General features: G+C 43.0%; 1 protein-coding gene across 6 annotated transcripts in view; it reads right to left on the minus strand.

Moving 5' to 3' along the window:
• Window positions 1-298: 298 nt before the first annotated feature.
• otud7a (OTU deubiquitinase 7A) overlaps window positions 299-23,834 on the minus strand; it is a 297,748-nt gene continuing 274,212 nt past the window's right edge. For all 6 annotated transcript variants that reach the window (XM_063071095.1, XM_063071096.1, XM_063071097.1 and 3 more), the window contains 3 exons: window positions 13,677-13,788; window positions 5,370-5,454; window positions 299-3,877 (listed from right to left, as the gene is read on the minus strand). In XM_063071095.1, coding sequence (XP_062927165.1) covers window positions 2,513-3,877; window positions 5,370-5,454; window positions 13,677-13,788 — 1,562 coding nt within the window. In that variant the 3' untranslated portion in view covers window positions 299-2,512. The remainder of the gene's footprint in view (window positions 3,878-5,369; window positions 5,455-13,676; window positions 13,789-23,834) is intronic.

Genomic DNA, 23,834 nt, shown 5'->3' on the forward strand with positions numbered 1-23,834 from the left:
GCAGGACACTGAATAATGGAGGAATCTCCCAGCAAATCCTGATCCAACTCTTAGCAGAATTTCTCCTGTAATTTACAAGGGCAGTGGTTATTGATCAGAGGCAGTAAGTCTGGATATTGGTTGTCCCTCTATCTGTAATGCATTCAGAATGGCCCACCTGTAACCAAGTTAGCATCTTAGCGAGTCCTGATTGTATCACAGTCTCTCAGACACTGATTAACAATCCACAATTAAATAATGATATACCTTAATTTCAGAAAGACACAGAAAACATTACAATACAAGAATTCAGAATAACTTAGGTTTTAATTTTTCAGTGCAAGTTGGGCGACAAACATTTAAAACAATGCATAATATTATGATCAATCAAGAAAGGTAATGTGTTACACATTGAACATACTATCTGATCGCATCCTATACATGAGCTTCAATCCATTATTTAATATATGACTTTCATGCCAGCGATCAGGTTTGGCATTAGGCTTCAATAGTTTCTTGAAAATCTCAAGCTCCAAACCATTTGAAAATCTTGGGATGATCATAGATACTGTAGAAAAAAATTTCAGGGCAACTTACCCAAGTTAAGCAAAAGCTACTACACTGTTCAATATTTCAAAGGACCTTATCAAGTTTCTTGAACTCACTATTATTCTCTATAGGTCAAAACACTTTTATCATTTTACTAAATTCTTAGCCACATCAAAATTTATTTCTTGTTGAGAAATCCAACACGAAAAATAATTATTTTGTCCTTTGAAGGTTTAGTGAACCCATGCCTGCCCTGAAAGTTCACAATATCCAGTAAATATAAACTTTACTTCAATTTCCATAGAAGATGATTCAATGGACGATTCCATGACCACCTTCCTCCCATGCCCAATGGAAGGAGAGTTTTAATGAAGAAGGTTAGCATTTTAAACTCACTTGCATTTTCCTTGAGTAATTCCTTACACCTCTGGGGTACATACTGAGCCAGAGTGGATTAGAAATGGGTAGCTTCCCTCACATTGTAAGAGTCTGTAAGAGTGTGAACAAAAGCTTGGGGCAGCAAAGCTGCCAGATAACATAAATAGCAAACATAACACAGGAATCAAAGTATTTGTGCAAGTTCACTCTATTTGCATTCCTCGCTATATGTTTTGGTTAATTAAATAGACAGCACTGACCTTGGGCAGGACACTGCCAAAGGAGAAAATTGCACTGCCTGTAAAACCACTTAAGGTTGCAGGGAGAGGAAAGTGGCATTGGGGAGTGGGGGAAGCCAAAAGTAAACCCCATCCCATCATTTTTGCTTGTCATTGTGTGCATAGTGCTAAGAATCAGTATTGAACAAAATATTTCCACAGTTTCAGTTCATATTAAAGCAAAAGACAAAAAATATTAAAAATAAAAGCCACACAGAAATAGTCTGCCTTACATTATTAAATAAACTAGTAAATACTCCCTTGGCATAATTTACAGGTCATCTGGATCTGAAGCAGTGTGGTGATATTCAGCTACTAGTCTAGTCAGACCCTTTAAGGTCACTGTCTAATACTCACGGTTAAGTAGATGAAAAGACAAATATAGCCAGTTGTGTCTGGTTGTGAACTTTTAACAATCACTAGACAAGTGAATCTAGGGTTCTGGATTTAGGTCAAAAGAACCCGGGTTACTGGCTTTCTTTCTCTTTTCCATTGCTTTGCATCTGTACTAGTAAGTACTTTTTACAGACAGGAGATGTGTGGCTTTCTTTTTGAGATATTCTAAGCTGAAACAGCAAAATAAATATAACAGATGCTTTACAGCACAACACCGGATTGAGGCTATTATTTAAATACTGAAAATCAGCTTTGGGAAAACTGCTTTCCCCAAACAAAGTTGCATGTTTACTAAGTATCAAAATCTGTGAACACTCAAGCCACTCCCAAGCTCACTAGAGCTCATAAACATACATCATAATGCTCTACTGTATGCCTCTAAATAGTTTCAGCAATTTAATAATCTATTAAAGTGGCAATTGTCTTTTAATAAAAAGCGCAAAATATTGCTTTGCAGCACATCTGTGAAAATAATATAAAAATAATTTCTATATTACAATTTTTAAACTTTTGCTTGTAAAGTTCCATCATAATGATTTTCTAGTTCACAAACACATAAATAATTGGTTACTTTCTGCTATATTTCACCTTTACAGTTGTAATTAATGTGCAAATTATCACTGGAATTAATTTTGCAATAGATTAATTAAAAAAACATACACGTAGGAATATAATCAACTATTTGGTAACAGTCCATGAAGAAGTAACAGAAAAGGTCTTCTCCTGCCCTGGATAGTGGGCTGGAATTTGGGTCTGGAGTTTCAGTCCTGGAGGCACAGATGTTCCAATCGATCCAACTGCAGTGCAGCTCCAAGACTCTCAAAATGGAACGAACCCCTGATCCTGGTTGATTTACATTTAGCAAATTGCTCATCAAAATATTTGTTATGACAGAGTTTGTTAATTCAGAACTTTGCATACAACCATCACAGTCAAACAGACTTGTTCGCTTGCTGCCTGCGTTTGAGCTCCTCCTTGTAACAGTAGGAGCAGTAAAACTCTGTCTCTGGACGGCCGTAGAAGGGGCAGTTGTGCTGTTTGCATCGGTTCTGTTGTATGGAATAAGGCGGAGCTGCCACACTTCTCACTCTGCTATTTTCTTCACTCTGCCACACAAAGGAAGAGTCCTCATCGGCATATTCCAAATAGTCACTCATATCACCAGAACCAAACCCATTGGTATATGTGTGGCTTTTGTGTTCAGGGGGCAGCAAACATTTTAGAGGTTCCATGGTTTCCACAGTGGGGAGGCCTGATAGACCCACAGGACAATAGCTTTGATAAGATAGTGAGCGACTATGCTGTGGATAAGTTGCACATGTTTTCAGAGAACTGATGACAGGTGGCTGATTATCACTTAGATAACTTGATGGCTCAGATCTCACATCAGATACATGGATGACATGCTGCAACAAAGCTGGCATATGGGTAAAGTGGGCAGAGGTGAGAGTGCCAGCTTTAGGGGTTCCACTGTTCAGAGGTGAAGTGCTCATGGATACCTGGTCACTAGCTCCCTGCTGTTTAGAGCTCAGGTGACCTATATGGCTTTGAGAAGAGCCTTGAGGAGTGTCCTCTTGTGAATTTGGTTCTAACTTGGTTTGAGATGGCTCTTGCTCCTCTTTTTTACACACAGAGTTGCTGCATGACTTTTTTTCTGCTTCCTTGCGCTTTTGTTCTTGCTCTGCGTTGAAGCGCTCTTGAGCTGTAGTCAAGTAATAATTAATCATCTCCTCATGAAACTGGTGCCTATGACTGGTTAACAGAAGACCAGCAAAAATGAATTTCCTCTCGCCTTGCATAGCAGCTCTCAGTATGTTGAGGCTGAGTTTGACATCAGTGCTGTATTTCCACTGATCAGAATGTTTCTCCACTGGAGATTTAACAGAGACATTTGATTTATCAGTAGGGGATGAACTTGCAGAATGTGATGACTCCTCTTTGCTTTCCTTCCGAGTTTTGTTGGATTCTTTCTTCTTGAGTTTGTCTCCAGTCTCCCCATTCCGGCCATTGCCTGTGTTTCCTCTACTGATCTTTCCATGCACCAGTCCACCAAGACCCCCCATGTTCTTTTTAATTTTAATTCCCAGAGTTTTACTAAGGCTCCCAAGCTTATTTGCAACAGAATCTGTCCTATTCTTTTCCTTGTCCTTTTTCTGTTTTTCTCCTTTCTTATTTCTGTTTCCATTCAGGTTGGAGTTGCTGCAGATAGAATCTCTATCTGACTCCATCGAATCAGCTAGGGAATGGACGTCTTCCCCAGCTGAAGCAGTTGGTGATTCTGGTTGGGCCAAAGGTGCCTGTCAATGCAAATTTTTCAAAAATAAATTTAAAACTATATCTGATAACAACTGAGAAAAAAATCATTACAAGGTCTATCCACTGCTATCTGACCTTAGTCGCACAGTTTACACAATAGTATACCAACTCCCTTTGAGTACCTCATCAAAATAGGCTATATGAACAAGCTTTGAGTGGCATCAGGTGCAGGCTCGTTTTCTTCAACAAATGCAATGGCATAATATGACTAGCCCTTGTCAAGATCCTCTCGCAACACAACTGCACAACAGACGACTCTCTGATCCCAGCAATTCTGAGATAGCATCAAATGTTGTTGCAAGATCATCAACTCTTTGATCTGCCTGAAACTTGTTGGTTTTCTTGTACAATGAGACACCCGCAAGGAAATGCTGCCAGCTGGCACTAGTATCTGCTAAGGGATGCATTGAAGCTTGATGCAGGCAATGTAAAGGCTTTGTGTAGAAAAATTGTAGTCCAAGGTCCTGTTGCAACTGGACATTGATGGATTAAGCCCTGTGTAAAAAGCTTCTTAAACACTTCAGTTTGTATTGTTAACAGTGCTAAAGATGCTAATATTACAAATGTATAAAATAATAACACTACAAACGTAGAGACCTAACAACACTGTAAAAGTAGAGAAAGCTGTGCACTGTTCTTGTATTTCTTCTATATAATTTTATGAATAAAGTTTAGTTTCTGAAAACAAACTACAGAGCACCTAGTTGACCATTCTTCCTGTATTTCAAGGGGGTGAAGATCACCTATAGAATCCAATCTGGCACAATGACTGGGAAAAGTTAACGGTACAGCCTGGCGCAACAGACCATTTGCTGGAGATGTGTGTGTCTGTGTGTGTGTGTGTGTGTGTGTCTGTGTGTATGTACGTACAGGTGTGTATGCACACATCTGTTTGTGGAGTGAGTGCGTGTGTATGTACATGTGCACTCGTACACATGTATATGCATGCGTGTGCTTGCACATGACTGTGTATCCGTGAGAGCGTATGTTCACACGTTTGTGTGGGAATGATGGGGAGAAGCAATTAGGTGAGGGAGAGTGAGAGGTGGAGTTGGAAGAAGACAGAGGCAAGTTGCCTAATAGGTGGAAGTAGAGAAACAGAGGAAAGGCAGATGGAGCCAGATGGGAGGTTAAGATGTAGGTGAAGATGGGGCCAGCCGCTGACAGGTGATAAGTAGGATCAAAAGGTCAGAGGTGCTGGAATCTGATAAATATTGATAATGGAAGCAATTAGGAGAGAGGTGAAGGACATATAGAATCAGAAGGGGAATACTGGAGCAAGGGACACAGATGCTGGAATCTGGAGCAAAGAATCTGATGGAAAAACTCAGCAGGTTAAGCAGCATCCATAGGAGGAAATGAATTTTAGACATTTGGCTTGAAACTCTATAGACTGTTTATTCTGTTCCACAGGACAATTTATTCACAGCATAATCCTCGGGCACTTCTCCTGAAACGTGGGAGAGAGCTTACCCTTGTTTCAGCAGGAATACAAATCCAGGATACATTCATATAGCTGTGCAGTAGGTGAAGCTTCGCTTCCAGGGAGAGGATCAAACTGGAAGAGAAGAATGCACAGTGACATAACATCGAAACAGAAAACACTGTCAGTGACAAATATACTAACTTCTCTTGTGAAATTAAATCATACAGACTCAGTCAATCTAAAAATCACCAGATGAAGGCCTTTGACAAAGTGCCACACATGAGTCTGCTTAACAAGCTACGAGACCAATGTACTACAGGAAAGATCCTAGCGTTGATAAAGCAGTGGCTGATAGGCAGGAGGCAAAGAGTGAGAATAAAGGAGCCTTTTCTGACTGGCTTCGATGACTAGTGGGGTCTCTGTGTTGGGACCGATTTTTTTAATATTACATGTCAATGATTTGGATAATGGAATGAATGGCTTCGTTGCAAAGTTTGCAGATAGGTGGAGGGGCAGGTAGTTTTGAGGGATTAAAGGGGTTAAAGAAGGACATGGAGAGTGAATATGGTGTGGATGTTTCCTATGGTGGGGGAGTCTAAGACCAGAGGACACAACCTTAGAAAAGGGCGGGGGGGCAGTTCTTTTAAAACGGAGATGAGGAGGAATTTCTTTAGCCAGAGAGTGGTGACTGTGGAATTTTTTTGCCACAGGCAGCTGTGGAGGCCGAGTGAAACCCCTTTTTACCGGGCGTCTCGAGAGATGCGGCTCTTTAGTCCCTCGCTAACAGCCACCGGACTCAGCAGTGAGATAACCACCTCACTCAAACTCCCTATGTCTCGGGTCGATGTGACTTAGGTTCCACCAGACCAGGAGAGCTGGGATGTTTTGACCACCCACATCCCCAATCTGAGCCAATACTGTGCAAATGTAATTACCACTTGCAATTACCCATCAAGAAATGACAGATCGTACACTGCATACAATTACAAAGAAAGTATATTTATAATTTCAGCTTTATTGAACAGTTAGTAGGGAAAAGGAAAAAATAAAAAGAGCCCATTACAGTTAACCCCAGTCCAGGTGTGCACACAAGATGGAGCTCATCTTGAAGTTGTCTTTAACTCGCACGCTGGACCCGTAGTCTGCGTGAAAGCACACACCACCTTCTGAACATCTCGCAAAATCCACCTCAAACAAACAGGCTCAGCATTCTCTAGTACCTTCTCCCAATTCCACTATCCTGGCTGGCTGGCTGACATACATTCCTAAATTCAACAACCTAACTCCTTTATCTTCAGCTCAAACCCAAACATGCTAATAGCAAAACAGACTGCTCTTACAGAACTGCTAAAATGAAATACCTTCAGCATAGCAGTAAAAATCTTAATCAGAGTGTGACACAAATATTTGTGTATACTTAAGGCAGAGGTTGAAAGATTACAGATTATATAGGGCATGAAGAGATATGGGGAGAAGGCAGGAGATTGGGGCTGAGAGGAAAATTGGATCAGCCATGATGAAATGGCTCAATGGGACAGATGGCCTAATTCTGCTCCTATATCTTATGGTTTAATGAAGCCGAAAGCCAGTGTCCACACTTGTAAATGAAAAAGACTCTGCACGCAGTTCTTCAGTTGTGGAGCATAAATTCAAACCTATGTCTGGACCAGATCATTAATCAATCCATATAATTTTCAAAAGGACAAAAAGTCACATTGAAATTAATATTACATAGAAACATAGAAAACCTACAGCACAATACAGGCCCTTCGGCCCACAATGCTGTGCTGAACATGTCCTTATCTTAGAAATTACTCAGGGTTATCCATAGCCCTCTATTTTTCTGAGCTCCATGTACCTGTCCAGGAGTCTCTGAAAAGACCCTATCATATCTGCCTCTACCACCATTGCCAGTAGCCCATTCTACGCACTCACCACTCTCTGTGGAAAAAACTTACCCGACATCTCTGTACCTATTTCCAAGCACCTTAAAACTGTGTCCTCTCGTACGAGCCATTTCAGCCCTGGGAAAAAGCCTCTGACTATCCATACGATCAATGCCTCTCATCATCTTATACACCTCTATCAGGTCACCTCTCATCCTCCATCGCTCCAAGGAAAAAAGGCCAAGTTTACTCAACCTCTTCTTATAAGGCATGCTCCCCAATTTAGGCAACATCCTTGTAAATCTCCTCTGCACACTTTCTATGGTTTCCACATCCTTCTTATAGTGAGGCAACAAGAATTGAACACAGTACTCCCAAGTGGAGTCTGACCAGGGTCCTATATAGTTGCAACATTACCTCTCAGCTCTTAAACTCAATCCCACGATTGATGAAGGCCAATGCACCGTATGCTTTCTTAATCACAGAGTCAACCTGCGCAGCAGCTTTGAGTGTCCTATGGACTTGGAACCCAAGATCCCTCTGCCAAGAGCCTTACCATTAATACTATATTCTGTCATCATATTTGACCTACCAGAATGAACCACCTCACACTTATCTGGGTTGAACTCCATCTGCCACTTTGCAACCCAGTTTTGCATCCTATTGAGGTCCCACTGTAACCTCTGACAGCCCTCCACAGTATCCACAACATCTCCAACATTTGTGTCATCAGCAAATTTACTAACCCATCCCTCCATTTCTTCATCCAGGTAATTTATAAAAATCACAAAGAGTAGGGGGTCCCAGAACAGATCCCTGAGGCACACCACTGGTGACCGACCTCCATGCAGAATATGACCCGTCAACAACCATTCTTTGCCTTCTGTGGGCAAGCCAGTTCTGGATCCACAAAGCAGTGTTCCCTTGGATCCCATGCCTCCTTACTTTCTCAATAAGCCTTGCATGGGGTACCTTGTCAAATGCCTTGTTGAAATCCATATACACTACATCAATGTGTTTAGTCACATCCTCAAAAAATTCAGTCAGGCTCGTAAGGCATGACCTGCCTTTCACAAAGCCATGCTGACTTTTCCTAATCAGATTGTCTCTTCAAACGTTCATAAATCCTGCCTCTCAGGATCTTCTCCATCAACTTACCAACCACTGAAGTAAGACTCCCTGGGCCATCTCTTGTCCCTTTCTTGAATAACGGAAGAACATCTGCAATCCTCCAATCCTCTGGAACCTCTTCCGTCCCCATTGATGATGCAAAGTTCATCCCCAGAGGCTCAGCAATCTCCTCCCTCACCTCCCATAGTAGCCTGGGATACATCTCAGCCGGTCCCGGTGACTTATCCAACTTGATGCTTTCCAAAGGCTCCAGCATATCCTCTTCTTTAATATCTACGTGCTCAAACTTTTCAATCTGCTTTAAGTCATCCCTACGATCACCAAGATCCTTTTCCGTAGTGAATACTGAAGAAAAGTACTCATTAAGTACCTCTGCTATCTCCTCCGGTTCCATACACACTTTTCCACTGTCACACTTGATTGGTCCTATTCTCTCACATCTTACCCTCTTACTCTTCATATACTTGTAAAGTGCCTTGGGGGTCTTAATCCTGTCTGCTAAGGCCTTCTCATGGTCTCTTCTGGCTCTCCTAATTTCTTTCTTATGCTCCTTCTTGCTAGCCTTATAATCTACTAGATGTCTATCATTAACTAGTTTTTTGAACCTTTCATAAGCTCTTCTTTTCTTCTTGACTAGATTTACAACAGCCTTTGTACACCACAGATCTTGTACCCTACCATCCTTTCCCTGTCTCATTGGAACGTAGCTATGCAGAACTCCACGCAGACATCCCCTGAACATTTGCCACATTTCTTCCGTACATTTCCCTAAGAACATCTGTTCCAATTTATGCTTCCAAGTTCCTGCCTGATAGCCTCATATTTCCCCTTACACCAATTAAACACATTCCTAACTTGTTTGTTCCTATCCCTCTCCAATGCTATAGTTAAGGAGATAGAATTGTGATCACTATCTCCAAAATGCTCTCCCAGTGAGGGATCTGACACCTGACCAGGTTCATTTCCCAATACCAGATCAAGTACAGCCTCTCCTCTTCCAGGCTTATCTACATATTATTTCAAGAAACCTTCTTGAACACGTCTAACAAACTCCACCCTATCTAAACTTCTCGCTCTAGGGACATGCCAATCGATATTTGGGAAATTAAAATCTCCCACTAGAGTTATTGACCCCTTCCTGTTTTTAACTTCCACCCACAGAGACTCAGTTGACAATTCCCCCCATGATTTCCTCCCCTTCTGCAGCCGTGACACTATTTCTGATCAGCAGTGCCACGCCCCCACCTCTTTTGCCTCCCTCTCTGTCCTTTCTGAAACATCTGAAGCCTGGCACTCGAAGTAACCATCCCTGCCCCTAAGCTATCCAAGTCTCTGTAATGGCCACAACATCATAGCTCTAAGTACTGATCCACGCTCTAAGCTTATCTGCTCTGTTCATAATACTCCTTGCATTAAAACATATACATCTCAAACCATCGGTCTGAGCGCGTCTCCTCTCTATCACCTGCCTATCCTCCCTCTCGCACTGTCTCCAAGCTTTCTCTATTTGTGAGCCAACCGCCTCTTCCAACGTCTCTTCAGCAATCCTAATTTAAACCCTTCCCAATAGCCTTAGCAAACCTCCCCGCCAGGATATTGGTCCCCCTGGGATTCAAGTGCAACCCGTCCTTTTTGTACAGGTCACTCCTGCCCCAAAAGAGGTCCCAATGATCCAGAAATCTGAATCTCTGCCCCCTGCTCCAATCCCTCAGCCACACATTTATCATCCACCTCACTCTATTCCTATACATACTGTCACGTAGCACAGGCAGTAATCCCGAGATGACTACCTTAGTGGTCCTGCTTCTCAACTTCCTTCCCAACTCCCTGTAGTCTGCTTTCAGGACCTCCTCCCTTTTCCTGCCTATGTCATTGCTACCAATATGTACCACGGCCTCTGGCTGTTCTCCTTCCCACTTCAGGATATCATGGACGTGATCAGAAACATCCCAGACTCTGACATCTGGGAGGCAAACTAGCATCCGTGTTTCTTTTCTGTATCCACAAATCACCTGTCTGACCCGCTAACTGCTGCCATCCTCTTCCTTTCCTCACCCTTCTGATCCACAGGGCCAGATTCTGTGCCAGAGGCATGGCCACTATTGCTTCCCCCAGTTAGGCTGTCAGCCCCAACAGTACTCAAACAGGAGTACTTATTGTTAAGGGGTACAGCCACAGAGGTGCTCTCTAGCATCTGACTCCTGCCCTTCCCTCCCCTGACTGTTACCCACTTATCTGTCTTGCGAGGCCCCAATCTGACTACCTGCCTATAGCTCCTCTCTATCACCTCCTCACTTTTCCTGACCAGACGAAGGTCATCGAGCTGCATCTCCAGTTCCCTAACACGGTCCCTAAGGAGCTGCACCTTGACGCACCTGGTGCAGATGTGGCCGTCCGGGAAGATGGGAGTCTCCCGGACTTCCCACATCTGACACCGAGCACAGAATGCTGGCCTCACACACATTCTTCCTGTCTGCATTCTACACAGGCCACCTACCTCGCCTCGACCCGTTATTGCCAAAGCCCCGTTGAGCCTTTCTACTCTGTCTCCCTCTACTCTGATGCCTGCTCTATAAGATATAACCATATAACCATATAACGATTACAGCACAGAAACAGGCCATCTTGGCCCTTCTAGTCCATGCCAAACTCTTACTCTCACCTAGTCCCACTGACCTGCACTCAGCCCAGAACCCTCTATTCCTTTCCTGTCCGTATAGCTATCCAACTTAACTTTAAATAACATCGAACCTGCCTCAACCACTTCTGCTGGAAGCTTGTTCCACACAGCTACCACTCTCTGAGTAAAGAAGTTCCCCCTCATGTTACCCCTAAACTTTTGCCCTTTAACTCTCAAATCATGTCCTCTAGTTTGAATCTCCCCCACTCTCAATGGAAAAAGCCTATCCACATCGACTCTATCTACCCCCCTCATAATTTTAAATACCTCTATCAAGTTCCCCCTCAACATTCTACGCTCCAAAGAATAAAGACCCAACTTGTTCAACCTTTCTCTGTATCTTAGGTGATGGAACCCAGGTAACATTCTAGTAAATCTTCTCTGTACTCTCTCTATTTTGTTGACATCTTTCCTATAATTCGGTGACCAGAACTGTACACAACACTCCAAATTTGGCCTTACCAATGCCTTGTACAATTTTGACATTACATCCCAACTCCTATACTCAATGCTCTGATTAATAAAGGACAGCAAACCAAAAGCTTTCTTCACCACCCTATCCACATGAGATTCAACCTTCAGGGAACTATGCATCATTATTCCTAGATCCCTCTGTTCTACTGCATTCTTCAATGCCCTACCATTTACCATGTATGTCCTATATTGATTAGTCCTACCAAAAGGTAGCACCTCACATTTATCAGCATTAAACTCCATCTGCCATCTTTCAGCCCACTCTTCTAAGTGGTATAAATCTCTCTGCAAGCTTTGAAAACCTACTTCATTATCCACAACTCCACCTATCTTAGTATCATCTGCATACTTACTGATCCAATTTACCACCCCATCATCCAGATCATTAATGTATATGACAAACAACATTGGACCCAGTACAGATCTCTGAGGCACACCACTAGTCACCGGCCTCCAATCTGACACACAGTTATCCACCACTACTCTCTGGCGTCTCCCATCCAGCCTCTGCTGAATCCATTTTAATACTTCAATATTAATACCTAACGATTGAACCTTCCTAACTAACCTTCCGTGTGGAACCTTGTCAAAGGCCTTACTGAAGTCCAGAGAGACAACATCCACTGCTTTACCCTCGTCAACTTTCCTAGTAACCTCTTCAAAAATTCAATAAGATTTGTCAAACATGACCTTCCATGCACAAATCCATGTTGACTGTTCCTAATCAGACTCTGTCTATCCAGATAATTATATATACTATCTCTAAGAATACTTTCCATCAATTTACCCACCACTGATGTCAAACTCACAGGCCGATAATTGCTAGGTTTACTCTTAGAACCCTTCTTAAACAATGGAACAACATGAGCAATACGCCAGTCCTCCAGCACCATCCCTGTTTCTGATGACATTTGAAATATTTCTGTCAGAGCTCCTGCTATTTCCACACTAACTTCCCTCAAGTTCCTAGGGAATATCCTGTCAGGACCTGGAGACTTATCCACTTTTATATTCCTTAAGAGCGCCAGTACTTCCTCTTCTTTAATCATCATAGTTTCCATAACTTCTCTACCTGTTTTCCTTATCTTACACAATTCAATATCCTTCTCCTTAGTGAATACCGAAGAAAATAAATTGTTCAGAATCTCCCCCATCTCTTTTTGCTCCGCACATAACTGTCCACTCTGATTCTCTAAGGGACCAATTTTATCCCTCACTATCCTTTTGCTATTAATATAACTGTAGAAACCCTTTGGATTTATTTTCACCTTCCTTGCCAAAGCAACCTCATATCTTCTTTTAGCTTTTCTAATTTCTTTCTTCAGATTCTTTTTACATTCTTTATATTCCTTGAGCACCTCATTTACTCCATGCTGCCTATATTTATTGTAGATATCTCTCTTTTTCCGAACCAAGTTTCTAATATCCCTTGAAAACCATGGCTCTCTCAAACTTTTAACCTTTCCTTTCAACCTAACAGAAACATAAAGATTCTGTACCCTCTAAATTTTACCTTTAAATGACCTCCATTTCTCTATTACATCCTTCCCATAAAACAAATTGTCCCAATCCACTCCTTCTAAATCCTTTTGCATCTCCTCAAAATCAGCCTTTCTCCAATCAAAAATCTCAACCCTGGGTCCAGGCCTATCCTTCTCCATAATTATGTTGAAACTAATGGCATTGTGATCACTGGACCCGAAGTGCTCCCCAACACAAACCTCTGTCACCTGACCTATCTTATTCCCTAACAGGAGATCCAACACTGCCCCTTCTCTAGTTGGTACCTCTATGTACTGCTGCAAAAAACTATCTTGCACACATTTTACAAACTCCAAACCATCCAGCCCTTTTACAGTACGGGCTTCCCAGTCTATGTGTAGAAAGTTAAAATCTCCCACAATCACAACCTTGTGCTATCTCCTTACAAATTTGCTCCTCCAATTCTCGCTCCCCATTTGGTGGTCTATAGTATACTGAATGTTTCCTTTTAACAACTTCTTGCTGTTCTCACTGGCTGACGTCCACGCGCTTGTGCAGTTTTGCCCCGATCAAACAGCTGAAGAAATAACTGTCTCCCTTTAAACTCTTCTTGCTATTCTCACTGGCTGACGTCCACACACTTGCGCAGTCATGCCCCGATCAAACCGCTGAAGAAATTACAAGGAGCCATAATCACTTACTTAGCCAGTTTGGTGTTGTCATTATCATCCTTTCCCCATTCCCAATTCTTTGGATCCGTTGCAAAGTGCAAGGGTAGCAGTCTGTGTTCTGAATCAGTCAAAGGAATTGCAGCTAAAAGACAGAAAGTATTCGTACATTTAATAAAAGTGAAGATTCTGGAATGTCAAATCAAAGGTTAGGTGTCTAAAATGAAAATTGTATCTCTTTGCTGTACCTTTCCCTTTGCATTCTTACAAAGAAACATTAAAATTGTTGCATGCAAGTTCGATTTAAATGTTTAAGAGAAACTTAGATAGGTACATAGATGGTAGGGTATGGAGGGCTATGGTCTGGGTGTCTCAATAGGACTGACAAGCAACCAAGGTGCAAAAAAAAACATCTTTGCAACTACTAAAGAGAAAAAAAGTAAATAAACAATAAAAATCAAGGACATGAAATGATGAGTGCTTAAAAGTGAGTCCGTACATAGCTGGAATGGTTCAGTGATGGGGCAAGTTAATTTGAGTCAAGTTATCCCCACAGGTTCAAAAGCCTGATGGTTGAGGGGTAGGAACTGCTCCTGAACCTGCTGGTGTGGACCCTGAGTCTCCTGTACTTCCTTCCTGATGGCAGCAGTGAGAAGCGAGCCTAAGTGCTGCCGGTCCCTGATAATGGATACTGTTTTCCTGAGACAGTGCTCTGTGTAGATGTGCTCAAAGTGGAAGAGCTTTAGCCATGACGGACTGAGCCATATCCACGACTTGATTTTCCATTCAAGGGGGTTGAAGTTTCCATACCAGGCCATGATGCATCCAGTCAATATACTCTCTACCATATATGAATAGATGTTTGTCAAAGTTTTACATGTCATGCCGAATCTTCACAAAGTTATAAGGAAGTAGAGGCACTGCTGTGCTTTCTTTGTACAAACAATTGTAAATGCTGTGCCCAGGATAGTCTTCTGAATTTATTACATAGAGGAATTTAGAGTTCAGAATCAGAGTCAAGTATATTGGGTGACCACACCCAATGAGAACTGATTCAGAGACCACCTCCTCCTGAAGTAAATGTTCGGCTTCTTTCTGACATTTAGTGAGAAGTTGTTGTGATACCACTCAACCAGATTTTCAATCTCCCTCCTCTATGCTGATTCATCACCACCCTTGATTCGGCTAATGACAGTGGTGTTATCAGCAAACTTTGGAGTTGAGCTTAGCCCCACAATCATAAGTGAGTAAAGCAAAGGGCTAAGCACACAGCCTTGTAGTGCACCTGTGCTGAAGGACATTGTGGAGATGTTGTTGCCAATCCGAACTGACTAAGGTCTGCAAGTGAGGAAATTGAAGATCCAATTGCACAAGGAGGTGTTGAGCCCAAGGTCTTGAAGCTTGTTGATTAGTTTTGAGGAAATGTTAGTATTGAATGTCAAGCTGTAGTTGATAAGGAGCATCTTTGCTGCCCAGATGTTCCATGGTTGAGTGAAGAGCCAATAAGATGGCCTCTGTATCGCCCGTTGTTCTGGTACGCAAATTGGAGCAGATCCAAGTCGCATCACAGGAAGGAGTTGATATGTTTTATCACCAACCTCTCAAAGCACTTTAGCAAAGTGGATGTAAGTGCTACTGGACTACAGACATTGAGGCAGGTCACCATACTCTTCTTAGGCACCGATATAAGTGATGTCTGCTTGAAGCAGATCAGTACCTCAGACTGCCGAAGTGAGAGGCTAAAGATATCAGTGAACATGATAGTCAATTGTACCCATCCGTTATTTATTTATTTATATACACATTATTTTTCTCTCTCTCCTTTTTCTCCCTCTGTCCCTCTCACTATACCCCTTACCCATCCTCTGGGCTTCCCCCCCCCCCTTTTTCTTTCTCCCTAGGCCTCCTGTCCCAAGATCCTCTCATATCCCTTTTGCCAATCAACTGTCCAGCTCTTGGCTCCATCCCTCCCCCTCCCACTTTCAAATCTCTTACTAGCTCTCCTTTCAGTTAGTCCTGACGAAGGGTCTCGGCCCGAAACGTTGACTGTACCTCTTCTTAGAGATGCTGCCTGGCCTGCTGCGTTCACCAACAACTTTTATGTGTGTTGCTAGTCAATTGTAGCTATGGGTCCCAGCCATGCCTGCCTTTTTGTCTTTCTCCTTTGGTTTCTCCCACTTCCTTCAAACAAAAGGCATAGCCATAGGTACTCGCATGGGCCCCAGCTAAGCCTGCTTTTCTTTTGGCTACTTGGAATAGTCTGTATTCCAAGCCTACACTGGTGGAACTCCTCCACTTTTCCTACACTACACTGATGACTGCATTGGTGCGGCTTCCTGCACCTATGCCGAGCTCATCGACTTCATCAACTTTACCTCCAATTTCTACCCTGCTCTCAAATTTACCTGGTCCATTTCTGACACCTCCCTCCCCTTTCTTGATCTGCCTCTATCTCTGGAGACAGCTTATCCACAAATGTCTACTGCAAATCCACTGATTTTTACAGCTACCTCTTCCCACCCTGTTACTTGTAAAAATGCCATCCCATTCTCTCAATTCCACTGTCTCTGCCACATCTGCTCTCAGGATGAGGCTTTTCATTCCAGAATGAAGGAGGTGTCCTCTTTCTTCAAAGGGGCTTCTCAACCACATCTCTTCCAATTCGCATGTCCGCTCTCACTCCATCTTCTCGCCACCCCACCAGGTTCCTCTTGCCCTCACCTACCACCCCCACAGCTTCCGTATCCAGCACACAATCCCCATAACTTCCGCCATCTCTAATGGGATCCCACCACCAAGGACATCTTTCCCTCCCCCTCCCCCCCACTTTTTGCACTTCGTAGGGATTGCTCCCTACATGACTCCCTTGTCCATTCATCCCTTCCCACTAACCTCTCTCCTGGCACTTATCCTTGCATGTGGAACAGTACTATACCTGCCCCTACACCACCTCCATTCAGGGCCCAAAACAGTCCTTCCAGGTGAAGTGACATTTCACCTGTGAGTCTGTTGGGTCATCTACTGTATCCAGTGCTCCCGGTGTGGCCTCTTGCATAATGGTGAGATCTGATGTAGATTGGGAGACAGTTTTGCCGAGCACCTATGCTCCGTCCACCAGAAAAAGTGGGATCTCCTAGTGGCCATCCATTTTAATTCCATTTCCCATTCCCATTATGAGATGGCAATGAGGCCACACCATAAGATGGAGGAGCAATACCATAAGATTATAAAATATAGGAGCAGAACTAAACCATACAGCCCATCGAGTCTGCTCCGCCATTCCATCATGGCTGATCCCGGATCCCACTCAACCCCTTACACCTGCCTTCGCCATATCCTTTGATGCCCTGACTGATCAGGAAACGATCAACTTCTGCCTTAAATATATCCACAGTCTTGGCCTCCACCACAGTCTGTGGCAGAGAATTCCACAAATTCATTACTCTCTGACTAAAAAAATTATCTTGTTCTAAAAGGTTAGCCCTCAATTTTGAGGCTGTGCCCTCTAGTTCTAGATACCCCCACCAGAGGAAAGATCCTCTCCTCCACATCCACCGTATCTAGTCCTTTCAACATTTCGGTAGGTTTCAATGAGATCCTCCTTCATTCTTCCAAATTCCAGTGAGTACAGGCTAAAAGCTGCCAAATACTCCTCATATATTAATCCCTTCATTTCTGGAATCCTTCATTCCTCTGGACTTTCTCCAATGGCAACACATTCTTTCTGAGATATGGGACCCAAAACTGTTGACAATACTCCAAGTGCAGCCAGAATACCTTATATTCTGGATAGCCTCCAGCTTGATGGCATGAACCTTGATTTCTCCAACTTCCAGTTCCCCATTCTCTATTCTCCGTCCCCTTTTCCCTCTCTCACCGTATCTCCTTGCCTGCTCATCACCTCTCTCTGGTGCTCCTCCCCTTCTTCTTTCTTCCACGACCTTCTGTTCTCTCCTATTAGATTCCCCCTTCTCCAGCCCTGTACCTCTTTCACCAATCAGCTTTCCAGCTCTTTACTTCACCCCTCCTCCTTCCAGTTTCACCTATCACCTTGTGTTTCTTCCTCCCCTTCCCCCACCTTCTACCTCTGACTCATCTACTTTTCTTCAGTCCTGCTGAAGGGTCTTGGCCTGAAACGTCAACCGCAGTCTTTGCCAATAGATACTTCCTGGCCTGCTGAGTTGCTCCAGCATTTTGTGTGTGTTAGTCAGTTAATCAGCATAGGTCTTTCATACTTGGACAGGTACCCCATCTGGGCTGGATGCTTTCCATGGGTTCACCCTCCTGAATAATGCTCTAATGTTGGCCTTAGAGACTGAAATCACAGGGTCATTGGGGGCTGTGGGAGTTTGTGAAGGTTCCTCCATGCTTTGATGGTCAAAGCGAACATAGAAGGCATAGAGCTCATCTCAAAGTGAAGTCTAGTTGTCACCTATCATAAGAAATGATAGTATTCAAGCCCTGCCACAACTGTAGTTCATCCTTTAGTGATTCAAGTTGGCCCTGAGATGGCCTTCCAGAGCTCATGCCTAAACCTCCTGTATCTTACTTGGTCACCAGACTTGAATGCTTCTGATCTGGCCCTCAGCAAATTGCTGATCTCATGGTTCATCCAGGCCTTCTGTTTGGAGAAGACTCTTAGTGACTCATCTACAACTGTTTTTATAAAGTCTATATCAGCTGTGGTGTACTCATTCAGGCCCTCTGATGAGTCCTTGAACAAGGCCCAGTCCAGTGACTCGAAGCAATCCTGTAGCCGCTCCTCTGCCTCCTGTGACTATCTCTTGGTTGTCCTCATCTCTGCAGCCTTGCTCTTTAGCCTCTGTCTGTATGCAAGTAGGAGGAGGACAGCCAGGTGATCAGATTTTCCTGAAATGCAATCTGGGCATGGAGTGGTAGGCACTTCTTATCACAGTATAGCAGTGGTGTAATGTGTTAGGACCTCTGGTACTACAGGTTATATGCTGATGGTAACTGGGCAGAGATTTCTTCAAACAAGCCTGATTGAGGTGCCTAACTATAGTTTGAAATGCATCAGGGTAGACTTTTTCTTGTTTGGCGACGGCAGCGTGCAGAGTCTCAAGTGCCTGATTACAGTTGGCTGATGGTGGTAAGTAAACTGCAGTCAAGATTACAGAGGAGACATCTCTTGGTAAGTAGAACGGTCGGTACTTCCAGGTTGGGGGAACACTAGCACAATTAAAATGGCACATCAGAGAACCACAAAGAGTTTATCTAGAAACACGCACCTCCTTCTTTTACCTTTTCCAAATCAGCAGTTTGATCTGTCCTGTGTATCAAGAAGTCTTCAGTTCTGATTGTTGAATCAGGCGTACTTGGAGTAAGCATGTCTGGGTAAAATACTGAACATAGCAATCCTCATTTCTCTGATGCAGCAATCTTGCCCTTAGGTCCCTGATCTTGTTCTCCAGTGACTGCATATTAGCTAGCAAGATGCTGGGTAGAAGGGTTCTCATTCCTCCGTGCATCAGCTTGTCTTGTCCTCTCTCCTCATGCCTTGCTTTCAGCCATAAACCTTTGTCGCTGTACCTACTTGCTTGCGATTTAAGTCCGCCGAGTCGTTCAGAAGATGGCAAAATCTGTAGTTTATTAAGACGGTTCAAAAGTACTTTGCTTAAAGGGAAATTGCATGCTGTAGATTGCAGTGGGAGTAATTCAAAAGAGGTGCATATATTTAGAAGCTCTGTACGCAGCCCACAGAACGTTGCCATGGTTCACTGGTGCCCTCTTACTTTGGCCAGTTGATAATTGTGTCCCTCCAGTCGCTGGTGCTAGCAGCACTATTTTGCATAGGCAACATTTAAATATTTCCTTTATTAAACTTTCTTTTCCTGTGAGATATAGGGTGTAGGATATATTCCAAATGGGTGCTTAAGATCAAAAGGGCCTGTTTTCAAGTTGTTGACACTGTGAGACAATATGGACAAAGATCTTAAGGAGATTGAGATGGCCCTGGATATTCATGAGGTTGTGCTGTAAACTACCTCAGGTGGAACATGAGGTGTTGCTCCTCAAGTCTGGATTTGGCCTCAGTCTGGCTGTGAAAGAGGCTGAGGACTATAAGACCCAGGAGCAGCATTAGGCCACCCCATTCTCCTGCCTTCTCCCCATAATCTCTGATGTCCTGACTAACCAAGAACCTATCAACCTCTGCTTTAAACTTATCCAATGACTTGGCCTCCACAGCTGTTCACGGCAATAAATTCCACATATTCAGCACCATCCTTCTGAAGAAATTCCTCCTCATCTTTGTTCCCTCTATTCTGAGTCTGTGCCTTCTGGTCCTAGATTCATTCTCCATCCTTGCCATATCCACCCTGTCTAGGCCTTTCAATATTCTATAGGCCCCTCTCATTCTTCTAAACTCCAGTGAGTACATGCCCAGAGCCATCAAAGACTCCTCATATGTTAACCCATTCAGTTCTAGAATCATTTTCATGAACCTCCCTCTGGACCCTCTCCAATGCCAGCACATCTTTTCATTGGTAAGGAGCCCAAACTGTTCACAGTACTGACCAATGCCTTATAAAGCTTCAGCATCACAGTTTTGCATTTATATGCTAGTCCTCTTGAAAGGAACAGAGACCAGGTTCTGTGGGCGCGATACAGACACCCAGATGGTATGTTGCCTTCCTGGTGCCAGGATCCAGGATGTCTTGCATCAGGTCCATGGCATTCTCAAGGGCGAGAGTGAGCAGCCTTTCATATTGGCACCAATGACATAGGTAGACAGAGTGAGGAGGTCCTGAAGAGAGATTTTAGAGAGCTAGGTAGAAAGCTGAAAAACAGGACCTCCAGGGTAGTAATCTCTGGATTGCTGTCTGTGCCACATGCCAGTGAGAGTAAGAATAGGATGAATTGGCAGGTGAATGTGTGGCTGAGGAAATGGTGCAGGGGGCAGGGGTTCAGATTTATGGATCACTGGGATCTCCTCTGGGGAAGGTACGACCTGCACCGAAGATATGGGTTACACCTGAACCAGAGGGAGTCCAATACCCTTGCAGGCAGGTTGGCTAGAGTGATTGGGAGGATTAAATTAATTTAACAGGGGGATGTGAACCGGAGTAATAGTGCTGAAGATGAGGAAGCTAGTTTACAAACAGAGGCAACATGTAGTGTGGAGAGACTGCAGATAGAGCAAAATTGCAGTCAACAGAACGAGCTGCAACATAAAAGGCGAAACAAGATCAAAAAGGATGAATACAGGACCGAAGGTGGTACATTTGAATGAGTGCAGTATATGGAATAAGGTAGATGGACTTGTATCAAAGTTACAGATTGGCATGTATGATGTTGTAGGCATTACTGAATCATGGCTGAAAGAAAATTATAGCTGGGAGCTTAATATCCAAGAATACACACTGAATCAAAAAGACAGGCAGGAAGGTGGAGGGGGTGGCATTGCTCTGTTGGTTTAAAAAAAAATGAAAATCAAATCATTAGAATGAGGTAACATAGAGTCAGAAGGTGTTGAATCATTGTGGATAGAGCTAAGGAGTTGCAAGGGTAAAAAGAACCTAATGGGAGTTGTATGCGGATCCCCAAACTGTAGTAAGGATGTGGTATACAAATTACAATGAGAGATAGAAAATGCATGCTAAAAGGGCAATGTTACAACAGTCATGGGGGATGTCAACATGCAGGTAGATTGGGGAAATCAGGTTGGTGCTGGATTCCAAGAGAGGGAATTTCTAGAATGCCTATGAAGTGGCTTTTTAGAGCAGCTTGTGATTGAGCCCACTAGGGGATCAGCTATTCTGGTTTGGGTGTTGTGCAGTGAACTGGAATTGGTTAGAGAGCTTAAGATAAAAGAACTCTTTGGGGAAAGTGATGATAATATGATCGAATTTGCCCAGAAATTTGAGAAGGAGAAGCTAAAATCAGATGTATCATTATTTGAGTGGAGTAAAGGGAATTACAGAGGCATGAGAGAGGAGATGGCCAGAATTGATTGGAAAAGAACACTAACAGGGATGACAGCAGAGCAGCGATGGCTGGAATTTCCGGAAGCAATTCAGAAGGCACAGGATCTATACGTCCCAAAGAGGAAGAAGTATTCATGACTAATAAGGCAAGTCAAAGCCAAAGTGAGGACATATAATTGAGCAAAGATTAGTGGCAAGTTAGAGAATTGGGAAGATTTAAAAGCCAACAGAAGGCAACTAAAGAAGTCATTAAGATGGAATACACAAGTAAGGTAGCCAATAATATTAAAGGGGATACCAAAAGTTTCTTCAGATACATTAGTGTAAAATAGAGGTGAGAGGGGAAATTGGACTGCTGGAAAACATTGCTGGGGAGGTAGATGGCAGAGGAACTGAATAAGTATTTTGCATCAGTCTTCACTATGGAAAACACTAGCAGTATGGTGGAAGTTCCAGGGGCAAGAAGTGTGTGAAGTTACCATTACCAGACAGAGGCTCTTGAGAAACTGAAAGGTCTGAAGGTAGATAAATCATCTGGACCAGATGGTGTACACTCCAGGGTTCCGAAAGAGGTGGCTGAAGAGATTGTGGAGGCATTAATAATGATCTTTCAAGAATTACTAGATACTGGAATGGTTCCGGAGGACTGGAAAATTGCAAGTGTTACTCCACACCTCAATAAGTGAGAGAGGTAAAGAAAGGAAATTATAAGCTAGTCAGTCTGATGTTAGGGGCTGGGAAGATATTGGAATCAATTATTAAGGATGAGGTCTTAGGGTATTTGAAGGCACATGATAAAATAGGCCATAGACAACATTGTTATCTCAAGGGAAAATCTTGCCTGACAAATCTGTTGGAATTCTTTGAAGAAATAACAAGCAGGATATTACAAAGGGAAATCAGTTGATATTGTGTACTTGGATTTCCATTAGGCCTTTAACAAGCTACTCGTATTACAGGAAAGATTTTAGCATGGATAAATCAGTGGCTAATTGGCAGGAGGCAAGAGTAGAAATAAAGGGAGCCTTTTCTGGTTGGCTGCTGGTGACTAGTGGTGTCCCACAGGGGTGTGTGTTGGGATCGATTGTTTTTACATATATGAAAATGAGTTGGATGATGGAATTGATGGTTTTGTTGCAAAGTTGCAGACAATATGTAGATAGATAGTTCTGAGGAAATAAAAAAGCTACAGAAGAGAGACGGATTTGGAGAATGGGTAAAGAAATGGTAGATGGAATACAATGTTGGGAAGTGTACGGTCATATACTTTGGTAGAAGAAATGAAGGGGTTGAAGTGGAGAGAAAATAGAAAAAACTGAGGCGCAAAGGGACTTTGAAGTCTTTGTGCAGGATTCCCTAATGGTTAATTCTGAGGTGAGGAAGTCAAATGCAATGTTAGCATTCTTTTCAGGAGGACCAGAATATAAAAGTAAAAATGTAGTGTTGAGACTTTATAACTAGTGAGGCCTCACTTAGAGTATCGTGTGCAGTTTTGAGCCTCTTATCTTGGAAAGGATGTGCTGAAACTGAAGAGGGTTCAAAGGAGGTTCACAAAAATGATTCCAGGATTGAATAGCTTGTCGTATGAAAGCCTTTGATGGCTCTAGGCCTGTATTTAATAGAATTCAGAAGAATGTGGGTGACCTCATTAAAACCTATCGAATGGTGAAAGACCTTGACAGAGTGGATGTGGAGAGGATGCTTCCAATGGTATGAGAGTGTAAGATCAGAGGACACAGCCTCAGAATAGAAGAATGTCCTTGCAGAATGGAGATGAGGAGGAATTTCTTTAGCCAGAGAGTGGCGAATCTGTGGAATTCACTGCCACAGGCAGCAGTGGAGGCCAAATCTTTATGTATATTTAAACTAGAGTTTGTTAGATTTTTGATTTGGGGGAAAGGCAGGAGATTGGTGCTGAGAGGAAAATTGGATCAGTCAAGATGAAATGATGCAGCAGACTTGGAGGGCCAAATGGGTTAATTCTGCTCCTGTATCTTATTTATTTCATTTAAAAAATATATTTATTGAGATACACCACGGAATAGATCCTTCTGGCTCTTTGAGCCACTCCACCCAAGCAATCTCCTATTTAATCCTAGCCTAATCATGTGATCATTTACAACAACAATTAACCTACCAACCAGTACATCTTTGGACTGTAGGAGGAAACTGGAGCACCCGGAGGAAACCCACACAGTTACAGGGAGAAACATACAAACTCCTTATAGGCAATGTGGGAATCGAA

This window comes from Mobula hypostoma, chromosome 18, assembly GCF_963921235.1.
Source record: "Mobula hypostoma chromosome 18, sMobHyp1.1, whole genome shotgun sequence".
Classification (NCBI taxonomy): domain Eukaryota; kingdom Metazoa; phylum Chordata; class Chondrichthyes; order Myliobatiformes; family Myliobatidae; genus Mobula; species Mobula hypostoma.